A 23,673-nucleotide genomic window follows, 5' to 3' on the forward strand; every position below is an offset into this window, starting at 1 on the left:
TCAACTTTTTTTCTGAGTGTCTGATTAGGAATAGCATTTGAGAGACATTGAGTGTTTCTAAACAAGTTTCGTTCCATGATTTCGTCTGTATAAAGTGGATTGTTTTGACGGTGAAAAAAGGCTGAAACGGGTGTTTTCGCAGAACATTTTAAGGTACGGATAATTGAAACCTGGTATATTGTAAGGGGTTTAGGTTTTCCTTCATGACACACAGGGTCGCGTTACCGACGTGAAGACTGCACGCCAGGTAGGCTTCTGGCGCGTAGGTAGAGGCCTAGATTCGTGTGATGCGCGAGCCAGTGTCGCCCTTATCGTCACAGCGCTTTTAGAGCTCGTGTGCAATTTTTTTCCCTGACCTAACTTAAAACGAAGTGTATTTGGGAGGCGTCTAGGTAGGCGTCTCTGGCATAAGCTTACACGCCTAATCATTCAGGGTTTAAGCCATGCATCATGTGCTAGGAGGGAATTAACCAGCCATGGCAGAGATTGGCGCCACGACTAACTCCTAGACTAAAACTACGTAAGTTGTGCCCCAGTAAAACATGCATCGACACGGGAAAAACCTTGGGCTCATTCACACGGGGTGCAAAAACCAGCAGGTTGGTTGCAGGAGACAGAAGGATGCTCCATGAAGAACAGTTGGTCGGGGTAGAAATCCACTACCAAGCTAAGGGTGGTAACTTAGACATTGCTGTCTTCATGTGTTTTTTGGCGGTGCTTTTTTTTCTTCCTTCGTTCCCCACCTGGTTGCCAGCCAGCTTATTTTCTTGTGCTCAGCCAGGCCGCCAACTCAGTTCTGAGGCCCATTCTACAGTGGCAGGGAAACGGAGATGGACCCGTAAGGTCTTCCGTCCGTACGACCAATAGAAGCCGAGTGTTCGTACGCGGTGGTGGCCATGTTTGCTTATGTTCTAAACATTATATCAAGTAAGTACCAGAATAAATAGTGTTCTATTAATAGAGACCGGAAAAAATCGCGAATTCATTTCGCGATAGGCTAAACTACAAATAGTTATACTGCAGTGCTGCCTCTGCCATTGGCTCACAACTCACCTATGGATGACTCTGTGCCAACGAGAAACACCCACCCAAAGCATTATCGAATAACAGGCTGCTAAGTTTGGGACGTCTCACAACAAGACAGCAGCCAATGAGTGGGTGGCATTTGACCGAGTGTACGTAGAACTATGGAGTTCATCCTAGAGGTTATTGAATACGCGAATTTTTCCTGTCCCTATCTAGGGACACCTGTATTTCGCGAATACATTTCGTGTTAAGGTATTTCCCAAAACACTGTAGCTTTTTCTAAGAGTCATGGAAAATTGTGAGGGTGAAGCAGTACGGTGACCACATTCTCATTGGCCCCGTCAAGAGCGGGACGACACCTCTCACCGACCTCAGCCAATAACCACAGGAGAAAAGCTACAGTATTTTGTGAAATAACTTGACACGAAATGTATTCGCGAAGTACAGGTGTCCCTATCTATTAATTATTTCCTTTTTTAATATACGTGTAAATTCTGCCCTTACCTCGAAGCATAAAATTAAAAAAAAAAATTCAAATTGATGTATCGCAGCCCTGGAATGCCGCGGGGCCGCGCGGGGAGCAAGTGTTGACACTGCCCCCTGCCCCGGGTGGAATGCGGTGGGCCAACAAGGCACGAACCCGAGACACCTCTCCCCCTCCCCCCACCCCCCGGGGCACCTGGGGGCCGGTAGCGCCCCGTCATGCGGGCGTACAGCGTGTCCCGGCGCGGCGTGTTGACTCGCGGCGTGTTGACCCTCGCCGTCCCGGGCTCCCCTCGGGGGCTGTTTGTCCTGCCGGGGCCCGCTCTGCGCGCAGCAACCGCACAACACCCCGACCCCGTGCGACACCTCTCTCCCGCCGCACTTGCGCGACGTTACCACTCTCAGCCGACATTTCCCGGCGAGAATGTTTGCAATTGAAATCAAATGCAACAGACGTGCACAGTTCAATTTACATAAATAGTCCGAGAGTTTGAAAAAAAAATTCAACATAGAGGGTGAAACCCCACCGTAACGACCCCACTACCCGGACACACACGCAGAGCTTCAGGGAAAAAAACACGCGATTTGAAAACTACTCAACACATCCGTGCGGGGACGGACGAACTACGAAAAGCATTTAAGAGTTCGCTGATGGGGGAGGGGATAAGATGTTTTGTTTCCGAATTAAGTTTTTAAACGGTGTTTTTCAAGAGTTAAAAAAAAATACTTAAAAAAAAAAACGCAAAGAATGATTGTGACGCCAACGAAAATTTAACCATCTTTCGAAAACCAAAATCCCTCCAATCGAAAAGTCTTTCGCGTCTACCAGAAGTGTCGCGATGACGTCACAGATGTGTTAAACATGATTGGTTAAAAAAAAAAATATTCGCGTCCATCGCACCATGCGCTTCACGCTACTGTGAACCAGCATTACACTTCCAGTATGCTCTGTTGACATCGCCTCAAACTAGCCCTCAACTGTACATAAGTTTCACTTAAAAAAAGTGTGAGCGTGTCTTTTAGTACTCGCCACAGATGTGTAACTTCTAACCTCTGTAAACGCACATTCGTGTGTTTTCACGTTGCAAATACATTTATAATACGAAACTAAAACAAGAAATTTAACGAGGAATTCTTTAAAATAATGCCGAGCTTGATAAATGTACGCAAAGTGTATTTTAAACTAGGCTACATCTCTTGACTCGAATCACACGTAGTTTCCGCACCCACCGCTAGAATTCGCTGCCGGAGCAGGTACGTCGACTATCGAGTCATTTAATTGGCAGACCGAACTTTAAACTATATAATGAAACGGCTCCGATAAAAGCGAATAAAAAAAGAAAACAATTACTATACCCCTGCTTTCGATCTGAATTGCAACAACGAATTTTATTTGAAAATAATGCCCGATTTGTTAAATTTCATGAACAATCTTGTACTATAAAGTTTTCTTATGGCTTTGTGAACTTTGGTTGGTGCCATCCGTCGTGGTTACACATTTACGTTCCATGCGACTTCCGTTCTATTCGTGAAATTACTCCTACCATTACTACGTATACCGAGAGCTATAAAAAATTAAATGCAGGGTCTTTTGTCGCATGATTTCGTGTCATTGGTTTCCGTGGGCTCGATCCCGAAATTCTGGCACGATTCAAACTTGACGAGCGCCTAGTAGGTTTCCAAGTAGTTCGGAGCCCGCTCTAATCCGCAAGGTCTCTGCACATGGCCGTGTGACGTAAGACTGTATCAAACGACGTCCAAAAAGTGAGACATTGAAAGAGAACAGAAGACCAAGAAAGAAGCGGAGATACCTGGTGGCATTTTTTCGGGTTCTTCACGAACACAACACATTATTCACAATATTCATAATTTTCCTCCCGATACCTAGAACAAGAAAAATTAACAGATTCATTTCACGATAGGCACGTCCTTTTTTTTTTTTTTTGCTGCTTCTGATATTGGACCACAGTTCGTAGAACTTTGTGCCAATGAAAAAATCCTTCGACACAGGTCTCTCAGAGTCAGTAGCCAATGATCCGGTGGCATTTTCCCGAGGACGTGAAGGAATTCGGAGTCCACCCTAAAGATTACAAAAACCGATAATTTTTCGGAAATTTTCCAATTTCCTCTCTAGGTATACTCGGGGGAATTGCCTATTCTTTAGCAGCTCTCGTGCCAATTAATGCCCAACTTGTAGATGTGTAGACTGTAGAGTCACATGCTATACCTAGGATCGCAGGGGAAGGTCCAACACCAACTCACCTCCACTCAGCCATCCAATGAGCTGAATCAAAGAGATACCAGAGCGGCATCTGAGGTTCAGTCCCACCTCCCACAGAGCCGCATAAGATCTCTATAAGAGACTTATTTGTAACGTGTAACTATAACCTACGTAAGACATAAAATAAGTAAACAATAAGAAGTTAAAATCAAGTGTCAGTTACAAGTTAGTAAGATACAATTGTCAACAACCCAGGCGTTTTTAGGAGCCTACAAGTAAATTACGTGTAAACTTGTAAAAATTCACCTGCCATTTCAAGTTCACAAGATTTATTTAGTGAAATGCTAGTAAATAAAAAATATTTTCACAAACTTCCGTTTCATTCACGAAATTACTCCTACCAAACGCTAAGATTTTTACGTACTAAAAAATCAACACGGCGTGTGTGACTTAGCTTTAACGAGCAGCATTCCTGTTTAACACACCACGACCTCACGGGGCCTTACTGAAGCCTGAGGTTTCCCCCACCCGCACCCTCTAAACCAACCACAAGGATCGCCCACAGCGGTGACACGGCTTCTCGCTGATCACCCGAGGTTCTTGCGACTAAGAGGTGAATAATTTTTTTACGAGCAAAATAATAAGCGTACATCAAAATCGATCTTATCTACTTCGAAATTCTCTCCTTGGCTATAGCGGTGCGCACCAATCCCAACGTTGATTCCATGATTGGAAGCATTTCTGGAATGTTTTTATAATGGCCTTCAGCTGCTCCGTAATGGCCCTCTCAATGTTGGTAATGGCGTCAAAACGTTTTCCTTTCAGCACAACACATGTTTCTGGTCTCCGTTTTGCAAAACAAACTCAATGTTAACGCGTTGTTCGAAATTCATGATTAGAGGTACAGACATTTCACTCACTGATTAAATCGCAAGTTAAACTCTCGCACCGTGTTCATGATTGGACCGCAGTTATTCGGACACGCCCTTCTACGACCGTGAGCCCTACGACGTCCAGCTAGGACAGACGTAAGCGAAACAGGTAGTGCCAATTAACAAGGCTAAAAATATTATCGCAACGAAATCTGAACTATGTGAAAGCAAACATGGGTTAAGCACGCCTACCTATGACTTTGAATTCTACCCTGAGACCTGACAAATCCGCGAAACTTCTGGGTCTCTATCCATAATGAGCGACAGACACGGTAAACACGACCTCACTCTTCCGGCCCTGGAAGCCAACTGTCATCAAAACTTGATCAAAATTGACACTGGATATCTCGGGATTATTACTTCAAATATATGTAGCGTCGGCAGTTGCTGCTATAAAAATTCATTCACTGTATTTTTTTATTATCACACCTCACGTAATACGCACCACAACAGTCTCACCCCAGATTGCCTCCACCACTCCAGAGGACATCAGACAGCCTTCGTCCCAGCACAATTGCCCTCGGAGAACTACACTGGATAAAATGTTTTCGTACTTTTACAACGAAACCTCTTGGAAACCCGGTTAACAAGGATATCACTTGCAAAACTGCAAGCCAGAGCTTTGTAACATACGTAATTTTTCAAAGCTCTGTCTTGCAGTTTTACAAGTGATATCGTTGGAAACAGTGTTTCCAAGGATTTTCATTGTAAAAACTTTTTTTTAACAGTGTACCTATCACTGTCGGCCACTGTTTGAGATGAGCAAAGGACTCGCCAGTTCAGTCTCACTGAGGAAAGCCCGTACAGCCTGGACCAAAAACATACAACTTCGTACATGGTCATTTAGCCTGCATACTAGGAACCCCCCTTCCCTCCCCACCACTTTGATAAACATCATCGCCTCAAATTACAATAAATTCACGGGCTTTTCAACGAAGAACTAACCTAAAATAAACAAAGAGCTCTTCTTGATTTCAGATAGTTGAATCTTCGTCGAAACTACGCCACATTTCGACTCCCGAGTTGTATGTTTCATTCTAAACAAATATAAACACACGCATGGACAAAATAAGTGTTGGTGCAGTTTTTGAATGTTTTTTTTTTAATACCAAAAATATTATTTTAGGTTCCTGTCTAAAGTAAGTGAACTCAGTGTCCGTAAATAAACGATGAACGTTAATTTATGAAGATCCCTGCAAAATTTGTAGCCACTATTCCTCATAAATTGAAGGTGGACTTTTTTAACAGTGTGGTTACAAATTGTTCAAGCAAATTTATGGTTATCTTAACAATTTTACGGGTGTTGGGTTAACTTAGCACACACACATTAATAATTGTAGTATTGTAAAAATAAAGTTCAAAACTTAACGAGTCTTCACTAAACACCTTTTTAAATCTTCCACATGTGTGTTTACCGTGTTTACAATGAAACACATAACTTGGAAGTCGTTGCCCAGGGTATTTTGTACGAAGATCCAGTTATGTGAGGTTACGAAGAACTCATCGTTTATTTCTGGTTGGTTCTTTGTAGAAAAGTACGTACATTTACCGTAATTTATAACAGTGCATACGCCAACTCTACAAGATTTATCTGCCACCAACTTTTGAGTGTCTCCGTACCTTATAACGCTGAGGTTGTGAAGGCCTTAATCATGATGGGCTATGAATAGCATCATAATAGCTCGCACAGAAGTTTGCTCATGTAAAAACGTGAATTAATACTGACGTTATCTTTTCCGTTCCAAGCTAGTTCCCAGTGTCAAATTTTCGTCTCCTAATATGTTTAACAACAAAGTTGTAGGTGCAATACTAGGCTAAATGTGTTTTATTTATGTAGTTATTTATGTATCACATAAAAATCGACAGCTATTGAAAATTTCTTTGAATAGTGTCACAATACCAAAGTTCATTATTAGGCTGAGATAACTCAATATTTTAATGATTTTTTTTTTAAATTTAACTGGATGGAATATTTTAACTTATGATTTTCGTGCATTTCTCAACTTTTAAAACCTCTGTAAATTTTAATACAATTAGTGCTCGCTGCATAGTAAAATCAATGTTCTGCGATATTTACGTCATTACTTTACATAAGAAAATCATACTAATTTTTTTTAGTTACCATATATTTGTAAATCTTTTAAAAGCTCACTTGCTCGCCACCATTTTGAAGACTTATTTACGTGATATCGCAAGCCTTTTAAGTTTTCTATGGTCGAGATTCTGACCACCTCTGATACTTTAGAGTACAGTTACTGTGCTGTGGGTTTTTGCAGTGTTAATAATAAATAAAGTTTGACAACAGAATTCAAAACAAAACTGATAGGGACCCGGTTGAGGATCTGCTTAATTATTTTTATGATTACTGACGATGGTGACGAGTCAAACACGTAATATATTTTAGAGCCCCTCTTATGCATATACAAAATATTTGAAGGACGCTCGTCATCCAACTTGTCAAACAAACATGTCTGCGCCAGTGAAGTTTTCGGTGACGTCGTGACATGACCGATTTTACTGGAAGGTGTTGGAAGGCAGTGTTGGGAAGTGTGGCAGCTTCACCAATCCTACTGAACCTCACACACTACAAAGGCCGACCACAGCACTGACTCCAGCCAATGGGACAATCCTTGGAGACAGGTTACCCCAGACATACAAGGAGATAGGTGGTCATTCATTCATACTTCATGTCCACTTATTTCTTGTGAGTTGATCTCATCTTTTTTGTGGGCTTTCTTTGGGAAACACGTTTCATGTCATGATTAACATTTTGCTAGGGCCTTTCTGGTTAATCTAGTTATTTTACAGCCAATCATCTGTCTTACTAAGACGCCTTATTGGTAACTTAAATTATTCACTCATAACAGTCATCACAGTGGTTTACACATGGGGAGGGATATTCCCACTTGAAATTTAAAAAAAAAAAATCATTCCTACTAACAAAAGGAAAAAACATTAGAAAGCAAACAGGGGCAAAGAGATTCTATAACCCCCCCCCCCCCCCCAAGAAATTAAATTCTGCATAGGTTCCTGATTTTAATTCGTACAACTGCACACATAAATAATTAATGGAAAATTTATAAGCAAGGTCCTTGCTGAATCTATTTACGGCAATGAGTTAAAGTAATGTCACCTACTGCAAGTAATACTTGGGCTCCAAACTCTTCCTTTCCTGGCAGCAAATTATTCCAATCTAGTTGGCATTCCTTGAAATTTGGGCTCCTGGATCTGATCCCTGTTGACGTTTTACTAGAATTTTTATTTTAATCGCCAGTTCTTTGTCTTCATTTCTGTAATACGCGAACATAATTTATCTTAAATCTACTTGGTTTTCGTTCAAATGGCTTAGAGGGACGCAACTTATGTTTCAGTTGTGTGATATTAGCTTGAACCTTTGGCTTGCATGTTTTTATCATACATGCCTAGTTAATTTTCTTATAATATGTTTTATTTTTTTCTGTCCTGGACCTTTTGTTTTTCTTTGTCCAGACATCGTGCATAAATTCTTCATCCTGTATTTACAGATCTCGTACCGCCCTGCTCTTCAACCGATTTCGTGCTTGAGTCGATATTCTATCTCAAGATGGACTCGTAATGATCCATCGCGTCCGTCAAAATATTTTTTTCTTTTCATTTTGATGCTGCCAACTGGCGAAAATTATTTTCTATAGGTATATTAGACCGACGATCATTAAAGTTTTAATAAGTTTTTAACTAAAGTTTTTTTCGCTCTGATGAAGTAGCTTGGATTCTGGGTTGTAGCCGTGTCCATGGCGAATAATTGAACAATTAGTCGCCATGGACACGGCTACAACCCAGAAGCCAAGCTACTTCAGACAATGGTCGTGAAAGCCCGTGAAAATTATTTTCACTCTGATATTTATTAAAAATATTTTCAGTGTTTCAAAAGTGTTCAAAATAAGTTTAAAAAAAACATTAAGTTGAAGCAGCTGAACAAATAAACTTAAAAATATTTCAAGATAGTAAAGGTGGCTGGCAATATGTATATCTTGCTAACATTTTGGAGGTCATTTCACCCGTCCATCGAAAGTTAAAGCTTAGTACGGTTTCGACGGACGGACGGACGGGTGAAGGACAGATTTGACGAATCACCGTTGTCGGTTCAGCTTTATTTTCTTGCTTCGGTTATCTTCTTTCCTCACGTCTTCAGCGTTTTGTCCGCAAGCTTTCTCCACTTGTCGCGCGTCACTCTGTGGCGATGGCGATGGCGGCTTCAGGATGACTTTTCGGGAGGGGCTATCGCACAAAGAAAGGTCATAGTTGCAAAAAAAAAATTAAAGTGGTCGGATATTGACCTTGGAATATTATTTACAAATTACAGGTTTCAAATACAGAACCTTAGTAGCTCCGTGCAACTTTCGATGAGATAAAAGTTCAACATATGAAACTAAATGTTTAAGTAAACATAAATATGCACTAATCAATGGAATTTGTCTCGGGAGCGGCTATCTGGAGCCGCACTTGGGCGATGGCGGCAGGAGGCTTGGCGGGCCATAGCGCGCTGTTGCCCTCGCGCCTGCGCGTGGGAGGGGCCGCTCTGAACCAACAGTTGACGGCCGCCCGGACACACGTCTTACACCCAAGGTGACACCCGACAACCCGACACGAGCACCTCTCCTCCACCACCTCCCCCCCAACTGTCACCAATCACCTGCCCTTCCGAGGGAACACCTCACCGCGGGGATGCACACAGCACGTCCACGCCAATCCCTGACACCGCCCTCGCTTTCACACGCCAACATTTACAATTACCCTACACACAGAGAAAAAGGTTTGTTTGAATCAAACAAATATATGTGTTTATGTGTGGCGAAATAAAAAATATTTACTTGGTGGAACAAAATATTTTTTGTTAGATTAACCATAAACTCGGTAAGTAACAAAAATGATTTGTTACACCTAACCAAATATATATATATATATATATATATATATATATATATATATATATATTTGAGTTGACGAAATCATTTTTTGTTGGGTCAACAGAATCTTTCCTACTAAAAAAAATATTTGTTTGAATTAACAAAATATATTTATTACGCCATACACAAACAAATATTTTGTTGAGGCAAACAAACATATTTTCTCAGTGTACTATAGGTATACGGCGTTTGAATGGAACGGACATGAGTAACCACGGTGCTGGCATTTGTGGCGGATGGCGCCAATCCACAAAGCCAAAGAGAAATTAACTTTTTAGTGAATTTTAACAAGATTGGTAGTATTTTAATAAAAATTCAATGACGAAAATCAGGTACAAAGCTAGGGTTTAGTGTTTTATAAAGTATTTTTCAGTTTTATCGAAGCAGTTTCATTATACGGTTTAAAATTTCAGTATGCTAATCAAATGATTTAATAGTCGACGGAACTGCTCCGGTAGCGAATTCTAGCGGCGGGTGCGGAAAGTATGTGTTATTCGCGTTCAGAATTGTAGTCGAAAACACAATTTGCGTGAATTTAACACTCTCAGCATCATTTTAAAGAACTATACGTTAATTTTTTTTTAATAATCCTAATATGTCTCTGGAAGTTTTTGCAAGAGCTAAATAAAATTAAGCCCCCCACCCTCCCCATAGCTGGCATATTTCAAACAAAACCTCGCATATGCCATTGACCGCACGGCCATCGAAATACTGACCTGACCGAGAATTAAATAAGTTATATAAAAATAACACACATATTCGGACTTGTTTTTTTTTTAATTTATGTAATAATATCATAAACTTCTAGAGCGCTGCCACCATATTTATTTTCATTACTATCACTGGGAAATTATCATGACTTTTTAAAGATTTTAAGTAAATCCCCTGACTTTTCCTGAAAGCTTCCAACTGCCCTGTCTTTTCCCTGATTTTAACCGATTTTCCAAAACTGAGAGCATATACGGTGGGCAGAGAGAGCTTCAGGAAAAAAAAAACCACGCAGATAAAAAAAAGCGTACGTGGAGTACTCGCGCGACATATTCCTTTAAAAAAAAAAAAAAAAACAAAAAAAACCCTACAATTCCCACGAACAAAAGAAAAGAATCGTAAACCAAACAGTGAACAAAGTGGTTCAACCCCCCCCCCCCCCCTCTTTTTTCCCCCCACGCAAATCAGAAATTAAATTCTGTGTACGCTCCTCGACATAAATATTTCATTGAGGATTAACAAATGAATGTTTACTGACTTTGTTGTGGTACTACCATACAGGTGTTCAGTTTCACAATACACTTGGACGAAGCCCGAGTTTAGTACTTCTCTGCAAACGGAATGCTGTTGAAAGTATGATTTTTCCTGCTTGGTAGTTGGCTTGGGAGTGATTTCAGCACTAGTTGGAAAATTTTGAATCGCTCTGACAACTATAAAAAAAAGGCAGACACATGAACATCAGGGTTTTGTGATGTGTTGACAAGGTAGCACCAACCAAGCTTTTAGTACCAGTATCCGCATGGATCTACCTCAAACGAGTGAAACCTTTATCACGATGCCTCCCATGGAAGCCATATTCGGCACACCTGTGATTACTATTACTAGAGTGCCAATTACAATCATATAGAACAAGTGTCTCCGATCCATGAGACATTCTTTATCGATAGTTGTTATCCCTTTCAACCAGGTCATGTTCAATGTCAGGCATCTAAATTATTGAATCAAGCAAAAAATAGTACTTAGTTTTACAGATTTTTTGGTAACGTTCCTAAACAATGCAATGGAAGTTATTTACCAATAACAATGTATGGGAAATCTACCATACATATTTGGCATCTTTCCTATGTTGGTTTGGGATAATGACAAACAAATAGTAAATATATACCATACCTTCATGGAGGTAAATGGTTAGGTATTAGATGCGTGAAATGTTTGCTATTTGCTATGTTAATTATTGAAGTTAAAATGAGTAAGATACCCCACGTATCTTTCCCATCTGGATAGTAAAAAAAAATTGTTCTAATGAAGTTTAACGCTAACTCCTTGCCTATGTAATATTACTTTTTTATTTTAATATACAGAATTTCCCATAATGTAGCCTATATAATGATAACTTACACTGCATGACTACAGCCTAGACTTTACTATATTGGGGCATAACGCAGAGTGCCTCGGACTATTATTATGCTTGTATTTTATAATGGTTCCAGTGATTGTTCGCACACTTTAAATCAGAATTAGTTTAAATTATTTCAAAGCAATGAGATTAGACTCGGTATGTGTAAAAATTCCACCACTTTCATCAGTGGATTCCGACAGCTTGTTTCTTTAATCTGATTTCACTGTTTCATTAAGTGTATTTCAAATAACTTAACCAGTAGTGTTACGTTAGTTATTTTTTCAGATTAATGTGTGAAGTCAAATGTTTTACCAGACATTAACCACCTGTTGGCAGAATTTTAATTTACTAAAATTTCACTGATTCAAATAAGTGCAAGTCATATTTCCCAATTTTATAGGGCCCGTTCTGCAACGACCTATAGATAGGGACCGGAAAAATTCGCGGGTTCAATGACCTGTAGGATCAACTCCATAGTTCTACGTACACTAGGTAAAATGTCACCCACTCATTGGCTGCTGTCTTGTGAGACGTTCCAGCGTAGCAGCCTGTGATTCGATAAAGCTTTGGTTGGGTGTTTCTCATTGACCCAGAGTCATCCAGGTGAGTTGTGAACCAATAGCAGAGGTAGCACTGAGGTATAACGATTTGTATTTTAGCCTATCGCGAAATGAATTCGCGAATATTTCCGGTCTCTACCTATAGATAAACGGAGACTAATCACGTACACAGAGACGGATCTAATGGAAAATAATTTCTACAACAGCACACAGTTGAAGATGGACCCGTACAGAGTAGCCCGGCAATGCTGAGCTCTTCCGTTTATCATGCTCCGTGCGACCAACAGAAGCCGAGTACTGGCTGTGGTGGTAGCCATGTTGGTGTATGTTCTGAATAAGTTAAAACTTGTTTCAAGTACGAGGATATCCTGTTTTCTATTATTTCTTTGTAAATTCTGCCCAAAGCTTAATTTTTTTATAGATTAAATTCAAATTTTGTAACCATGAAATGCAATCTCACTTATTGCCATTTGTTACGTCTCCGTGCATTGTGGAAGCAGAAGAAGCGGTTGTGAAATATTCCGGCAGATCCGTCTCCGCTTACGTGATCCGTTTCCGTTTCCTTGCCACTGTGGGACGGGCCTTAAGTCCTAAAGTTGTTTGTCGTAATTTCGATAGTCAAAGTTGACTGTCCTAAAGCTGAGGGCATAAATTTGTATTATTCTCTACAGTAGTTTGTCGTAAAGTTAGAGGGCATATCAATAAGTAACGCACACACCGATTTCTAAGCAGAAAAAAGCATTTAGTAAAAAGGAGATGATCAGCTAAAAAGGAAACTAAAAGGCGCTACTGACTCGGCGAAATGGAAGACCTCGTGATTCCACGTACCGATAGCGGTCGCCAGTCACCGGTGAAATGGCGTTAGTGATGACATCGCCCACTGTGGAGGAGCGACGAGCTCTGTGATAAGGTTCCTTTTCGCAAAAAAGGAAAGGAAGTGTGAGAGATCCATTCGGAGATGGTGGAAATTTACGGTAAAGACTGCATGGACCGAACAAATTCATGAAAACTTGCAGGGATATGGTGGGGAAGTTCAGGAGTACCCACCCTACAGCCGGATCTTGCACCCTCAGATTCCATCTGTTGGACCCGTGAAGAAGTTCCTCAGCGGTAAGGAGTCTGACTCTGACGACGAACTCCAACGGGCCGAGCGAATGTGACTCTTCTCGCAGCGGACGGAGTACTATGAGACCGGGATTATCAAACTGATCAATCGTGGGGGCAAATACCTCAACATCCATGGAAGTTATGCGGGTTAATACTCTCATCTGTTTCATATTGTCATCAATGGTTATTTTTGTAGTTATACTTCTTTAGGCGCGTTATTAAAAAAAAAATGTTGACAGTGAATTTTTACGATGCGCGCGCACCATGCAACAAAATTTTCACAGAATAAAAAAAAATAAAGACAAATAAAACATTATATATATGTGCTTTTAAATAATACACTTGAGTATTATTTCTAGGAATATTAGTGATATAAATTGTGTTTATAAACTTTTTCAATTGTATTTATACGAGGTCACGTTCCCGTTTGTAAAACGATGTCAGGTTGCTTGTAAGCTTCCTCTGTCCCTGGCAGGGAGTGTCTGTGGAAGGTTTAGTAGTCTCCTGGTCGTTTTCTGGGGTTATGTTCCGGTATGTATAATATCTATATTTCCATTATTATTATTTAATAAATAATTTAAATAAATAAATTAGAATGAACATTCGGCATATTTCATGATTTCCATTACTAAAAATTACCTTGAATTTTTTTACTAAATTAAATAATTAATTTTATACTAGTAATAAATAAATATATTGAATATCGTGTGTACATTTAAATTGTTTAATTTGAGTGAATTTATACTGCACCAAACAAACTTATAATATCACTTCAGTCTTTTTATTATTTTACTTCTGTTAGTTATTTCCATGCAAGATTAAAGTTAAGTTATTTTTAGGGACTGGAAGAAGTCGCGGCTTCAATGACTTCTAGGATGGACTCCACGACCCCCTACACACTCGGGCAAATGCCACATGCTCATTGGCTACTGACTTGTAAGACCTGTCAACTGGGACCCTTCCGATCCGATTCAATACTTCTTTGGTTGAAGGTTTTACATTGGCTCAAAGTCCTCCAGATAAACTGTGAGGCCAATCACAGAAGCAGTATGAAGGTACATACGAGTGTTTGAGTTCTAGTATAGCGCGAATTGAATCCGCGAATTTTTCCGGTCTCTAGTTTTTTTTTTTTTTTTTTTTTTCATTAACGCCAAGTAACGTGCGCACGTAAGTACACGTCCCCATTTCTTTATTGACGTGAAACGTGCGATGTTAAATGGACACGCCCCCGCGGCTTGCGGCGGCGCGAGGAGACGGGGGGACTCTGGGGATACCCGGGGAGAGGGGAGGGGACTCACCTGCACCGTGGCGGACAGCGCGGCTTGCGGCGGCGCGAGGAGACGGGGGGACTCTGGGGATACCCGGGGAGAGGGGAGGGGACTCACCTGCACCGTGGCGGACAGCGCGGCTTGCGGCGGCGCGAGGAGACAGGGGGACTCTGGGGATACCCGGGGAGAGGGGAGGGGACTCACCTGCACCGTGGCGGACAGCGCGGCTTGCGGCGGCGCGAGGAGACGGGGGGACTCTGGGGACACCCGGGGAGAGGGGAGGGGACTCACCTGCACCGTGGCGGACAGCGCGGCTTGCGGCGGCGCGAGGAGACAGGGGGACTCTGGGGATACCCGGGGAGAGGGGAGGGGACTCACCTGCACCGTGGCGGACAGCGCGGCTTGCGGCGGCGCGAGGAGACAGGGGGACTCTGGGGATACCCGGGGAGAGGGGAGGGGACTCACCTGCACCGTGGCGGACAGCGCGGCTTGCGGCGGCGCGAGGAGACAGGGGGACTCTGGGGATACCCGGCGAGAGGGGAGGGGACTCACCTGCACCGTGGCGGACAGCGCGGCTTGCGGCGGCGCGAGGAGACAGGGGGACTCTGGGGATACCCGGGGAGAGGGGAGGGGACTCACCTGCACCGTGGCGGACAGCGCGGCTTGCGGCGGCGCGAGGAGACAGGGGGACTCTGGGGACACCCGGGGAGAGGGGAGGGGACTCACCTGCACCGTGGCGGACAGCGCGGCTTGCGGCGGCGCGAGGAGACGGGGGGACTCTGGGGATACCCGGGGAGAGGGGAGGGGACTCACCTGCACCGTGGCGGACAGCGCGGCTTGCGGCGGCGCGAGGAGACAGGGGGACTCTGGGGACACCCGGGGAGAGGGGAGGGGACTCACCTGCACCGTGGCGGACAGCGCGGCTTGCGGCGGCGCGAGGAGACGGGGGGACTCTGGGGATACCCGGGGAGAGGGGAGGGGACTCACCTGCACCGTGGCGGACAGCGCGGCTTGCGGCGGCGCGAGGAGACGGGGGGACTCTGGGTATACCCGTGGAGAGGGGAGGGGACTCACCTGCACCGTGGCGGACAGCGCGGCTTGCGGCGGCGCGAGGAGACGGGGGGACTCTGGGGACACCCGGGGAGAGGGGAGGGGACTCACCTGCACCGTGGCGGACAGCGCGGCTTGCGGCGGCGCGAGGAGACGGGGGGACTCTGGGGACACCCGGGGAGAGGGGAGGGGACTCACCTGCTCCGTGGCGGACAGCGCGGCTTGCGGCGGCGCGAGGAGACGGGGGGACTCTGGGTATACCCGTGGAGAGGGGAGGGGACTCACCTGCACCGTGGCGGACAGCGCGGCTTGCGGCGGCGCGAGGAGACGGGGGGACTCTGGGGACACCCGGGGAGAGGGGAGGGGACTCACCTGCACCGTGGCGGACAGCGCGGCTTGCGGCGGCGCGAGGAGACGGGGGGACTCTGGGGATACCCGGGGAGAGGGGAGGGGACTCACCTGCACCGTGGCGGACAGCGCGGCTTGCGGCGGCGCGAGGAGACGGGGGGACTCTGGGGACACCCGGGGAGAGGGGAGGGGACTCACCTGCACCGTGGCGGACAGCGCGGCTTGCGGCGGCGCGAGGAGACGGGGGGACTCTGGGTATACCCGTGGAGAGGGGAGGTGACTCACCTGCACCGTGGCGGACAGCGCGGCTTGCGGCGGCGCGAGGAGACGGGGGGACTCTGGGGACACCCGGGGAGAGGGGAGGGGACTCACCTGCACCGTGGCGGACAGCGCGGCTTGCGGCGGCGCGAGGAGACGGGGGGACTCTGGGGATACCCGGGGAGAGGGGAGGGGACTCACCTGCACCGTGGCGGACAGCGCGGCTTGCGGCGGCGCGAGGAGACGGGGGGACTCTGGGGATACCCGGGGAGAGGGGAGGGGACTCACCTGCACCGTGGCGGACAGCGCGGCTTGCGGCGGCGCGAGGAGACGGGGGACGCTGGGGACACCCGGGGAGAGGGGAGGGGACTCACCTGCACCGTGGCGGACAGCGCGGCTTGCGGCGGCGCGAGGAGACGGGGGGACTCTGGGGACACCCGGGGAGAGGGGAGGGGACTCACCTGCACCGTGGCGGACAGCGCGGCTTGCGGCGGCGCGAGGAGACGGGGGGACTCTGGGGATACCCGGGGAGAGGGGAGGGGACTCACCTGCACCGTGGCGGACAGCGCGGCTTGCGGCGGCGCGAGGAGACGGGGGGACTCTGGGGATACCCGGGGAGAGGGGAGGGGACTCACCTGCACCGTGGCGGACAGCGCGGCTTGCGGCGGCGCGAGGAGACGGGGGGACTCTGGGGACACCCGGGGAGAGGGGAGGGGACTCACCTGCACCGTGGCGGACAGCGCGGCTTGCGGCGGCGCGGGGAGACGGGGGGACTCTGGGGATACCCGGGGAGAGGGGAGGGGACTCACCTGCACCGTGGCGGACAGCGCGGCTTGCGGCGGCGCGAGGAGACGGGGGGACTCTGGGGACACCCGGGGAGAGGGGAGGGGACTCACCTGCACCGTGGCGGACAGCGCGGCTTGCGGCGGCGCGAGGAGACGGGGGGACTCTGGGGATACCCGGGGAGAGGTGACTCACCTGCACCGTGGCGGACAGCGCGGCTTGCGGCGGCGCGAGGAGACGGGGGGACTCTGGGGATACCCGGGGAGAGGGGAGGGGACTCACCTGCACCGTGGCGGACAGCGCGGCTTGCGGCGGCGCGAGGAGACGGGGGGACTCTGGGGACACCCGGGGAGAGGGGAGGGGACTCACCTGCACCGTGGCGGATAGCGCGGCTTGCGGCGGCGCGAGGAGACGGGTGGACTCTGGGGACACCCGGGGAGAGGGGAGGGGACTCACCTGCACCGTGGCGGACAGCGCGGCTTGCGGCGGCGCGAGGAGACGGGGGGACTCTGGGGACACCCGGGGAGAGGGGAGGGGACTCACCTGCACCGTGGCGGACAGCGCGGCTTGCGGCGGCGCGAGGAGACGGGGGGACTCTGGTGATACCCGGGGAGAGGGGAGGGGACTCACCTGCACCGTGGCGGACAGCGCGGCTTGCGGCGGCGCGAGGAGACGGGGGGACTCTGGGGACACCCGGGGAGAGGGGAGGGGACTCACCTGCACCGTGGCGGACAGCGCGGCTTGCGGCGGCGCGAGGAGACGGGGGGACTCTGGGGATACCCGGGGAGAGGTGACTCACCTGCACCGTGGCGGACAGCGCGGCTTGTGGCGGCGCGAGGAGACGGGGGGACTCTGGGGATACCCGGGGAGAGGGGAGGGGACTCACCTGCACCGTGGCGGACAGCGCGGCTTGCGGCGGCGCGAGGAGACGGGGGGACTCTGGGGATACCCGGGGAGAGGGGAGGGGACTCACCTGCACCGTGGCGGACAGCGCGGCTTGCGGCGGCGCGAGGAGACGGGGGGACTCTGGGGATACCCGGGGAGAGGGGAGGGGACTCACCTGCACCGTGGCGGACAGCGCGGCTTGTGGCGGCGCGAGGAGACGGGGGGACTCTGGGGATACCCGGGGAGAGGGGAGGGGACTCACCTGCACCGTGGCGGACAGCGCGGCTTGCGGCGGCGCGAGGAGACGGGGGGACTCTGGGGACACCCGGGGAGAGGGGAGGGGACTCACCTGCACCGTGGCGGACAGCGCGGCTTGCGGCGGCGCGAGGAGACGGGGGGACTCTGGGGATACCCGGGGAGAGGGGAGGGGACTCACCTGCACCGTGGCGGACAGCGCGGCTTGCGGCGGCGCGAGGAGACGGGGGGACTCTGGGGATACCCGGGGAGAGGGGAGGGGACTCACCTGCACCGTGGCGGACAGCGCGGCTTGCGGCGGCGCGAGGAGACGGGGGGACTCTGGGGACACCCGGGGAGAGGGGAGGGGACTCACCTGCACCGTGGCGGACAGCGCGGCTTGCGGCGGCGCGAGGAGACGGGGGGACTCTGGGGATACCCGGGGAGAGGTGACTCACCTGCACCGTGGCGGACAGCGCGGCTTGCGGCGGCGCGAGGAGACGGGGGGACTCTGGGGATACCCGGGGAGAGGGGAGGGGACTCACCTGCACCGTGGCGGACAGCGTGGCTTGCGGCGGCGCGAGGAGACGGGGGGACTCTGGGGATACCCGGGGAGAGGGGAGGGGACTCACCTGCACCGTGGCGGACAGCGTGGCTTGCGGCGGCGCGAGGAGACGGGGGGACTCTGGGGATACCCGGGGAGAGGGGAGGGGACTCACCTGCACCGTGGCGGACAGCGCGGCTTGCGGCGGCGCGAGGAGACGGGGGGACTCTGGGGATACCCGGGGAGAGGGGAGGGGACTCACCTGCACCGTGGCGGACAGCGCGGCTTGCGGCGGCGCGAGGAGACGGGGGGACTCTGGGTATACCCGTGGAGAGGGGAGGGGACTCACCTGCACCGTGGCGGACAGCGCGGCTTGCGGCGGCGCGAGGAGACGGGGGGACTCTGGGGATACCCGGGGAGAGGGGAGGGGACTCACCTGCACCGTGGCGGACAGCGCGGCTTGCGGCGGCGCGAGGAGACGGGGGGACTCTGGGGACACCCGGGGAGAGGGGAGGGGACTCACCTGCACCGTGGCGGACAGCGCGGCTTGCGGCGGCGCGAGGAGACGGGGGGACTCTGGGGATACCCGGGGAGAGGTGACTCACCTGCACCGTGGCGGACAGCGCGGCTTGCGGCGGCGCGAGGAGACGGGGGGACTCTGGGGATACCCGGGGAGAGGTGACTCACCTGCACCGTGGCGGACAGCGCGGCTTGCGGCGGCGCGAGGAGACGGGGGGACTCTGGGGATACCCGGGGAGAGGTGACTCACCTGCACCGTGGCGGACAGCGCGGCTTGCGGCGGCGCGAGGAGACGGGGGGACTCTGGGGATACCCGGGGAGAGGGGAGGGGACTCACCTGCACCGTGGCGGACAGCGCGGCTTGCGGCGGCGCGAGGAGACGGGGGGACTCTGGGGATACCCGGGGAGAGGTGACTCACCTGCACCGTGGCGGACAGCGCGGCTTGCGGCGGCGCGAGGAGACGGGGGGACTCTGGGGATACCCGGGGAGAGGTGACTCACCTGCACCGTGGCGGACAGCGCGGCTTGTGGCGGCGCGAGGAGACGGGGGGACTCTGGGGATACCCGGGGAGAGGGGAGGGGACTCACCTGCACCGTGGCGGACAGCGCGGCTTGCGGCGGCGCGAGGAGACGGGGGGACTCTGGGGATACCCGGGGAGAGGTGACTCACCTGCACCGTGGCGGACAGCGCGGCTTGCGGCGGCGCGAGGAGACGGGGGGACTCTGGGGATACCCGGGGAGAGGGGAGGGGACTCACCTGCACCGTGGCGGACAGCGCGGCTTGCGGCGGCGCGAGGAGACGGGGGGACTCTGGGGACACCCGCGGAGAGGGGAGGGGACTCACCTGCACCGTGGCGGACAGCGCGGCTTGCGGCGGCGCGAGGAGACGGGGGGACTCTGGGGATACCCGGGGAGAGGGGAGGGGACTCACCTGCACCGTGGCGGACAGCGCGGCTTGCGGCGGCGCGAGGAGACGGGGGGACTCTGGGGACACCCGGGGAGAGGGGAGGGGACTCACCTGCACCGTGGCGGACAGCGCGGCTTGCGGCGGCGCGAGGAGACGGGGGGACTCTGGGGTCACCCGGGGAGAGGGGAGGGGACTCACCTGCACCGTGGCGGACAGCGCGGCTTGCGGCGGCGCGAGGAGACGGGGGGACTCTGGGGACACCCGGGGAGAGGGGAGGGGACTCACCTGCACCGTGGCGGACAGCGCGGCTTGCGGCGGCGCGAGGAGACGGGGGGACTCTGGGGTCACCCGGGGAGAGGGGAGGGGACTCACCTGCACCGTGGCGGACAGCGCGGCTTGCGGCGGCGCGAGGAGACGGGGGGACTCTGGGGACACCCGGGGAGAGGGGAGGGGACTCACCTGCACCGTGGCGGACAGCGCGGCTTGCGGCGGCGCGAGGAGACGGGGGGACTCTGGGGTCACCCGGGGAGAGGGGAGGGGACTCACCTGCACCGTGGCGGACAGCGCGGCTTGCGGCGGCGCGAGGAAACGGGGGGACTCTGGGGTCACCCGGGGAGAGGGGAGGGGACTCACCTGCACCGTGGCGGACAGCGCGGCTTGCGGCGGCGCGAGGAGACGGGGGGACTCTGGGGATACCCGGGGAGAGGTGACTCACCTGCACCGTGGCGGACAGCGCGGCTTGCGGCGGCGCGAGGAGACGGGGGGACTCTGGGGACACCCGGGGAGAGGGGAGGGGACTCACCTGCACCGTGGCGGACAGCGCGGCTTGCGGCGGCGCGAGGAGACGGGGGGACTCTGGGGTCACCCGGGGAGAGGGGAGGGGACTCACCTGCACCGTGGCGGACAGCGCGGCTTGCGGCGGCGCGAGGAGACGGGGGGACTCTGGGGACACCCGGGGAGAGGGGAGGGGACTCACCTGCACCGTGGCGGACAGCGCGGCTTGCGGCGGCGCGAGGAGACGGGGGGACTCTGGGGTCACCCGGGGAGAGGGGAGGGGACTCACCTGCACCGTGGCGGACAGCGCGGCTTGCGGCGGCGCGAGGAGACGGGGGGACTCTGGGGATACCCGGGGAGAGGTGACTCACCTGCACCGTGGCGGACAGCGCGGCTTGCGGCGGCGCGAGGAGACGGGGGGACTCTGGGGACACCCGGGGAGAGGGGAGGGGACTCACCTGCACCGTGGCGGACAGCGCGGCTTGCGGCGGCGCGAGGAGACGGGGGGACTCTGGGGTCACCCGGGGAGAGGGGAGGGGACTCACCTGCACCGTGGCGGACAGCGCGGCTTGCGGCGGCGCGAGGAGACGGGGGGACTCTGGGGATACCCGGGGAGAGGGGAGGGGACTCACCTGCACCGTGGCGGACAGCGCGGCTTGCGGCGGCGCGAGGAGACGGGGGGACTCTGGGGTCACCCGGGGAGAGGGGAGGGGACTCACCTGCACCGTGGCGGACAGCGCGGCTTGCGGCGGCGCGAGGAGACGGGGGGACTCTGGGGATACCCGGGGAGAGGTGACTCACCTGCACCGTGGCGGACAGCGCGGCTTGCGGCGGCGCGAGGAGACGGGGGGACTCTGGGGACACCCGGGGAGAGGGGAGGGGACTCACCTGCACCGTGGCGGACAGCGCGGCTTGCGGCGGCGCGAGGAGACGGGGGGACTCTGGGGTCACCCGGGGAGAGGGGAGGGGACTCACCTGCACCGTGGCGGACAGCGCGGCTTGCGGCGGCGCGAGGAGACGGGGGGACTCTGGGGACACCCGGGGAGAGGGGAGGGGACTCACCTGCACCGTGGCGGACAGCGCGGCTTGCGGTGGCGCGAGGAGTCGGGGGGACTCTGGGGACACCCGAGGAGAGGGGAGGGGACTCACCTGCACCGTGGCGGACAGCGCGGCTTGCGGCGGCGCGAGGAGACGGGGGGACTCTGGGGACACCCGGGGAGAGGGGAGGGGACTCACCTGCACCGTGGCGGACAGCGCGGCTTGCGGCGGCGCGAGGAGACGGGGGGACTCTGGGGATACCCGGGGAGAGGGGAGGGGACTCACCTGCACCGTGGCGGACAGCGCGGCTTGCGGTGGCGCGAGGAGACGGGGGGACTCTGGGGACACCCGAGGAGAGGGGAGGGGACTCACCTGCACCGTGGCGGACAGCGCGGCTTGCGGCGGCGCGAGGAGACGGGGGGACTCTGGGGACACCCGGGGAGAGGGGAGGGGACTCACCTGCACCGTGGCGGACAGCGCGGCTTGCGGCGGCGCGAGGAGACGGGGGGACTCTGGGGACACCCGGGGAGAGGGGAGGGGACTCACCTGCACCGTGGCGGACAGCGCGGCTTGCGGCGGCGCGAGGAGACGGGGGGACTCTGGGGATACCCGGGGAGAGGTGACTCACCTGCACCGTGGCGGACAGCGCGGCTTGCGGCGGCGCGAGGAGACGGGGGGACTCTGGGGACACCCGGGGAGAGGGGAGGGGACTCACCTGCACCGTGGCGGACAGCGCGGCTTGCGGCGGCGCGAGGAGACGGGGGGACTCTGGGGATACCCGGGGAGAGGTGACTCACCTGCACCGTGGCGGACAGCGCGGCTTGCGGCGGCGCGAGGAGACGGGGGGACTCTGGGGACACCCGGGGAGAGGGGAGGGGACTCACCTGCACCGTGGCGGACAGCGCGGCTTGCGGCGGCGCGAGGAGACGGGGGGACTCTGGGGACACCCGCGGAGAGGGGAGGGGACTCACCTGCACCGTGGCGGACAGCGCGGCTTGCGGCGGCGCGAGGAGACGGGGGGACTCTGGGGACACCCGGGGAGAGGGGAGGGGACTCACCTGCACCGTGGCGGACAGCGCGGCTTGCGGCGGCGCGAGGAGACGGGGGGACTCTGGGGACACCCGGGGAGAGGGGAGGGGACTCACCTGCACAGTGGCGGACAGCGGGGTCTGCGGCGGGCGCGCCTGGTCGCGCGCCATCACCACCAGGTTGTGCAGCGACGAGGTCTCGCGGTCCAGCGCGCGCGCCGTGAACACAGTGCCGTTGGGCGCGATGCCGAAGTTCCCCTGCTCGTCGCCCGCCGCGATGCTGTACTCGATCCGCCCGTTGAAGCCTGCAACACCGCCGCGCGGGCCGCCGTCACCTCCCACTCTTCCTCCCCCTCCCGAGCCACTTGCCACGGTCGTTACCACACCACCGAATGCCAAATTGACCGAAACGCCGACAGCTAGAAAACTGTTGTGTACCACAACGCCGAAATACAGTAACGCCGAAAAATGTTGCTGCGGTGAGGGGGGGCCACAGGAGCAAAATGAAAAACAACTGAATGAATTTGTGTACCTAACCTAACATAGGCTAGCCTAACCTAGTCTAACCTAACCCAACCTAACCTAACCTTTGTGGCAGTCCTGCAATGACATTTTTCGGCGTTAATGTATTTCGGCGTTGTGGTACACAGCAGTT

General features: G+C 53.0%; 1 protein-coding gene across 1 annotated transcript in view; it reads right to left on the bottom strand.

Annotated features, from left to right (window-relative positions):
* The window catches only part of LOC134538614 (cadherin-related tumor suppressor), a 197,416-nt gene that overhangs the window by 143,454 nt on the left and 30,289 nt on the right, over nt 1–23,673 (bottom strand). The window contains exon 4 of the mRNA XM_063380045.1: nt 23,136–23,323. Coding sequence (XP_063236115.1) covers nt 23,136–23,323 — 188 coding nt within the window. The remainder of the gene's footprint in view (nt 1–23,135; nt 23,324–23,673) is intronic.

The sequence above is a fragment of the Bacillus rossius genome, chromosome 13, assembly GCF_032445375.1.
Source record: "Bacillus rossius redtenbacheri isolate Brsri chromosome 13, Brsri_v3, whole genome shotgun sequence".
NCBI lineage: Eukaryota > Metazoa > Arthropoda > Insecta > Phasmatodea > Bacillidae > Bacillus > Bacillus rossius.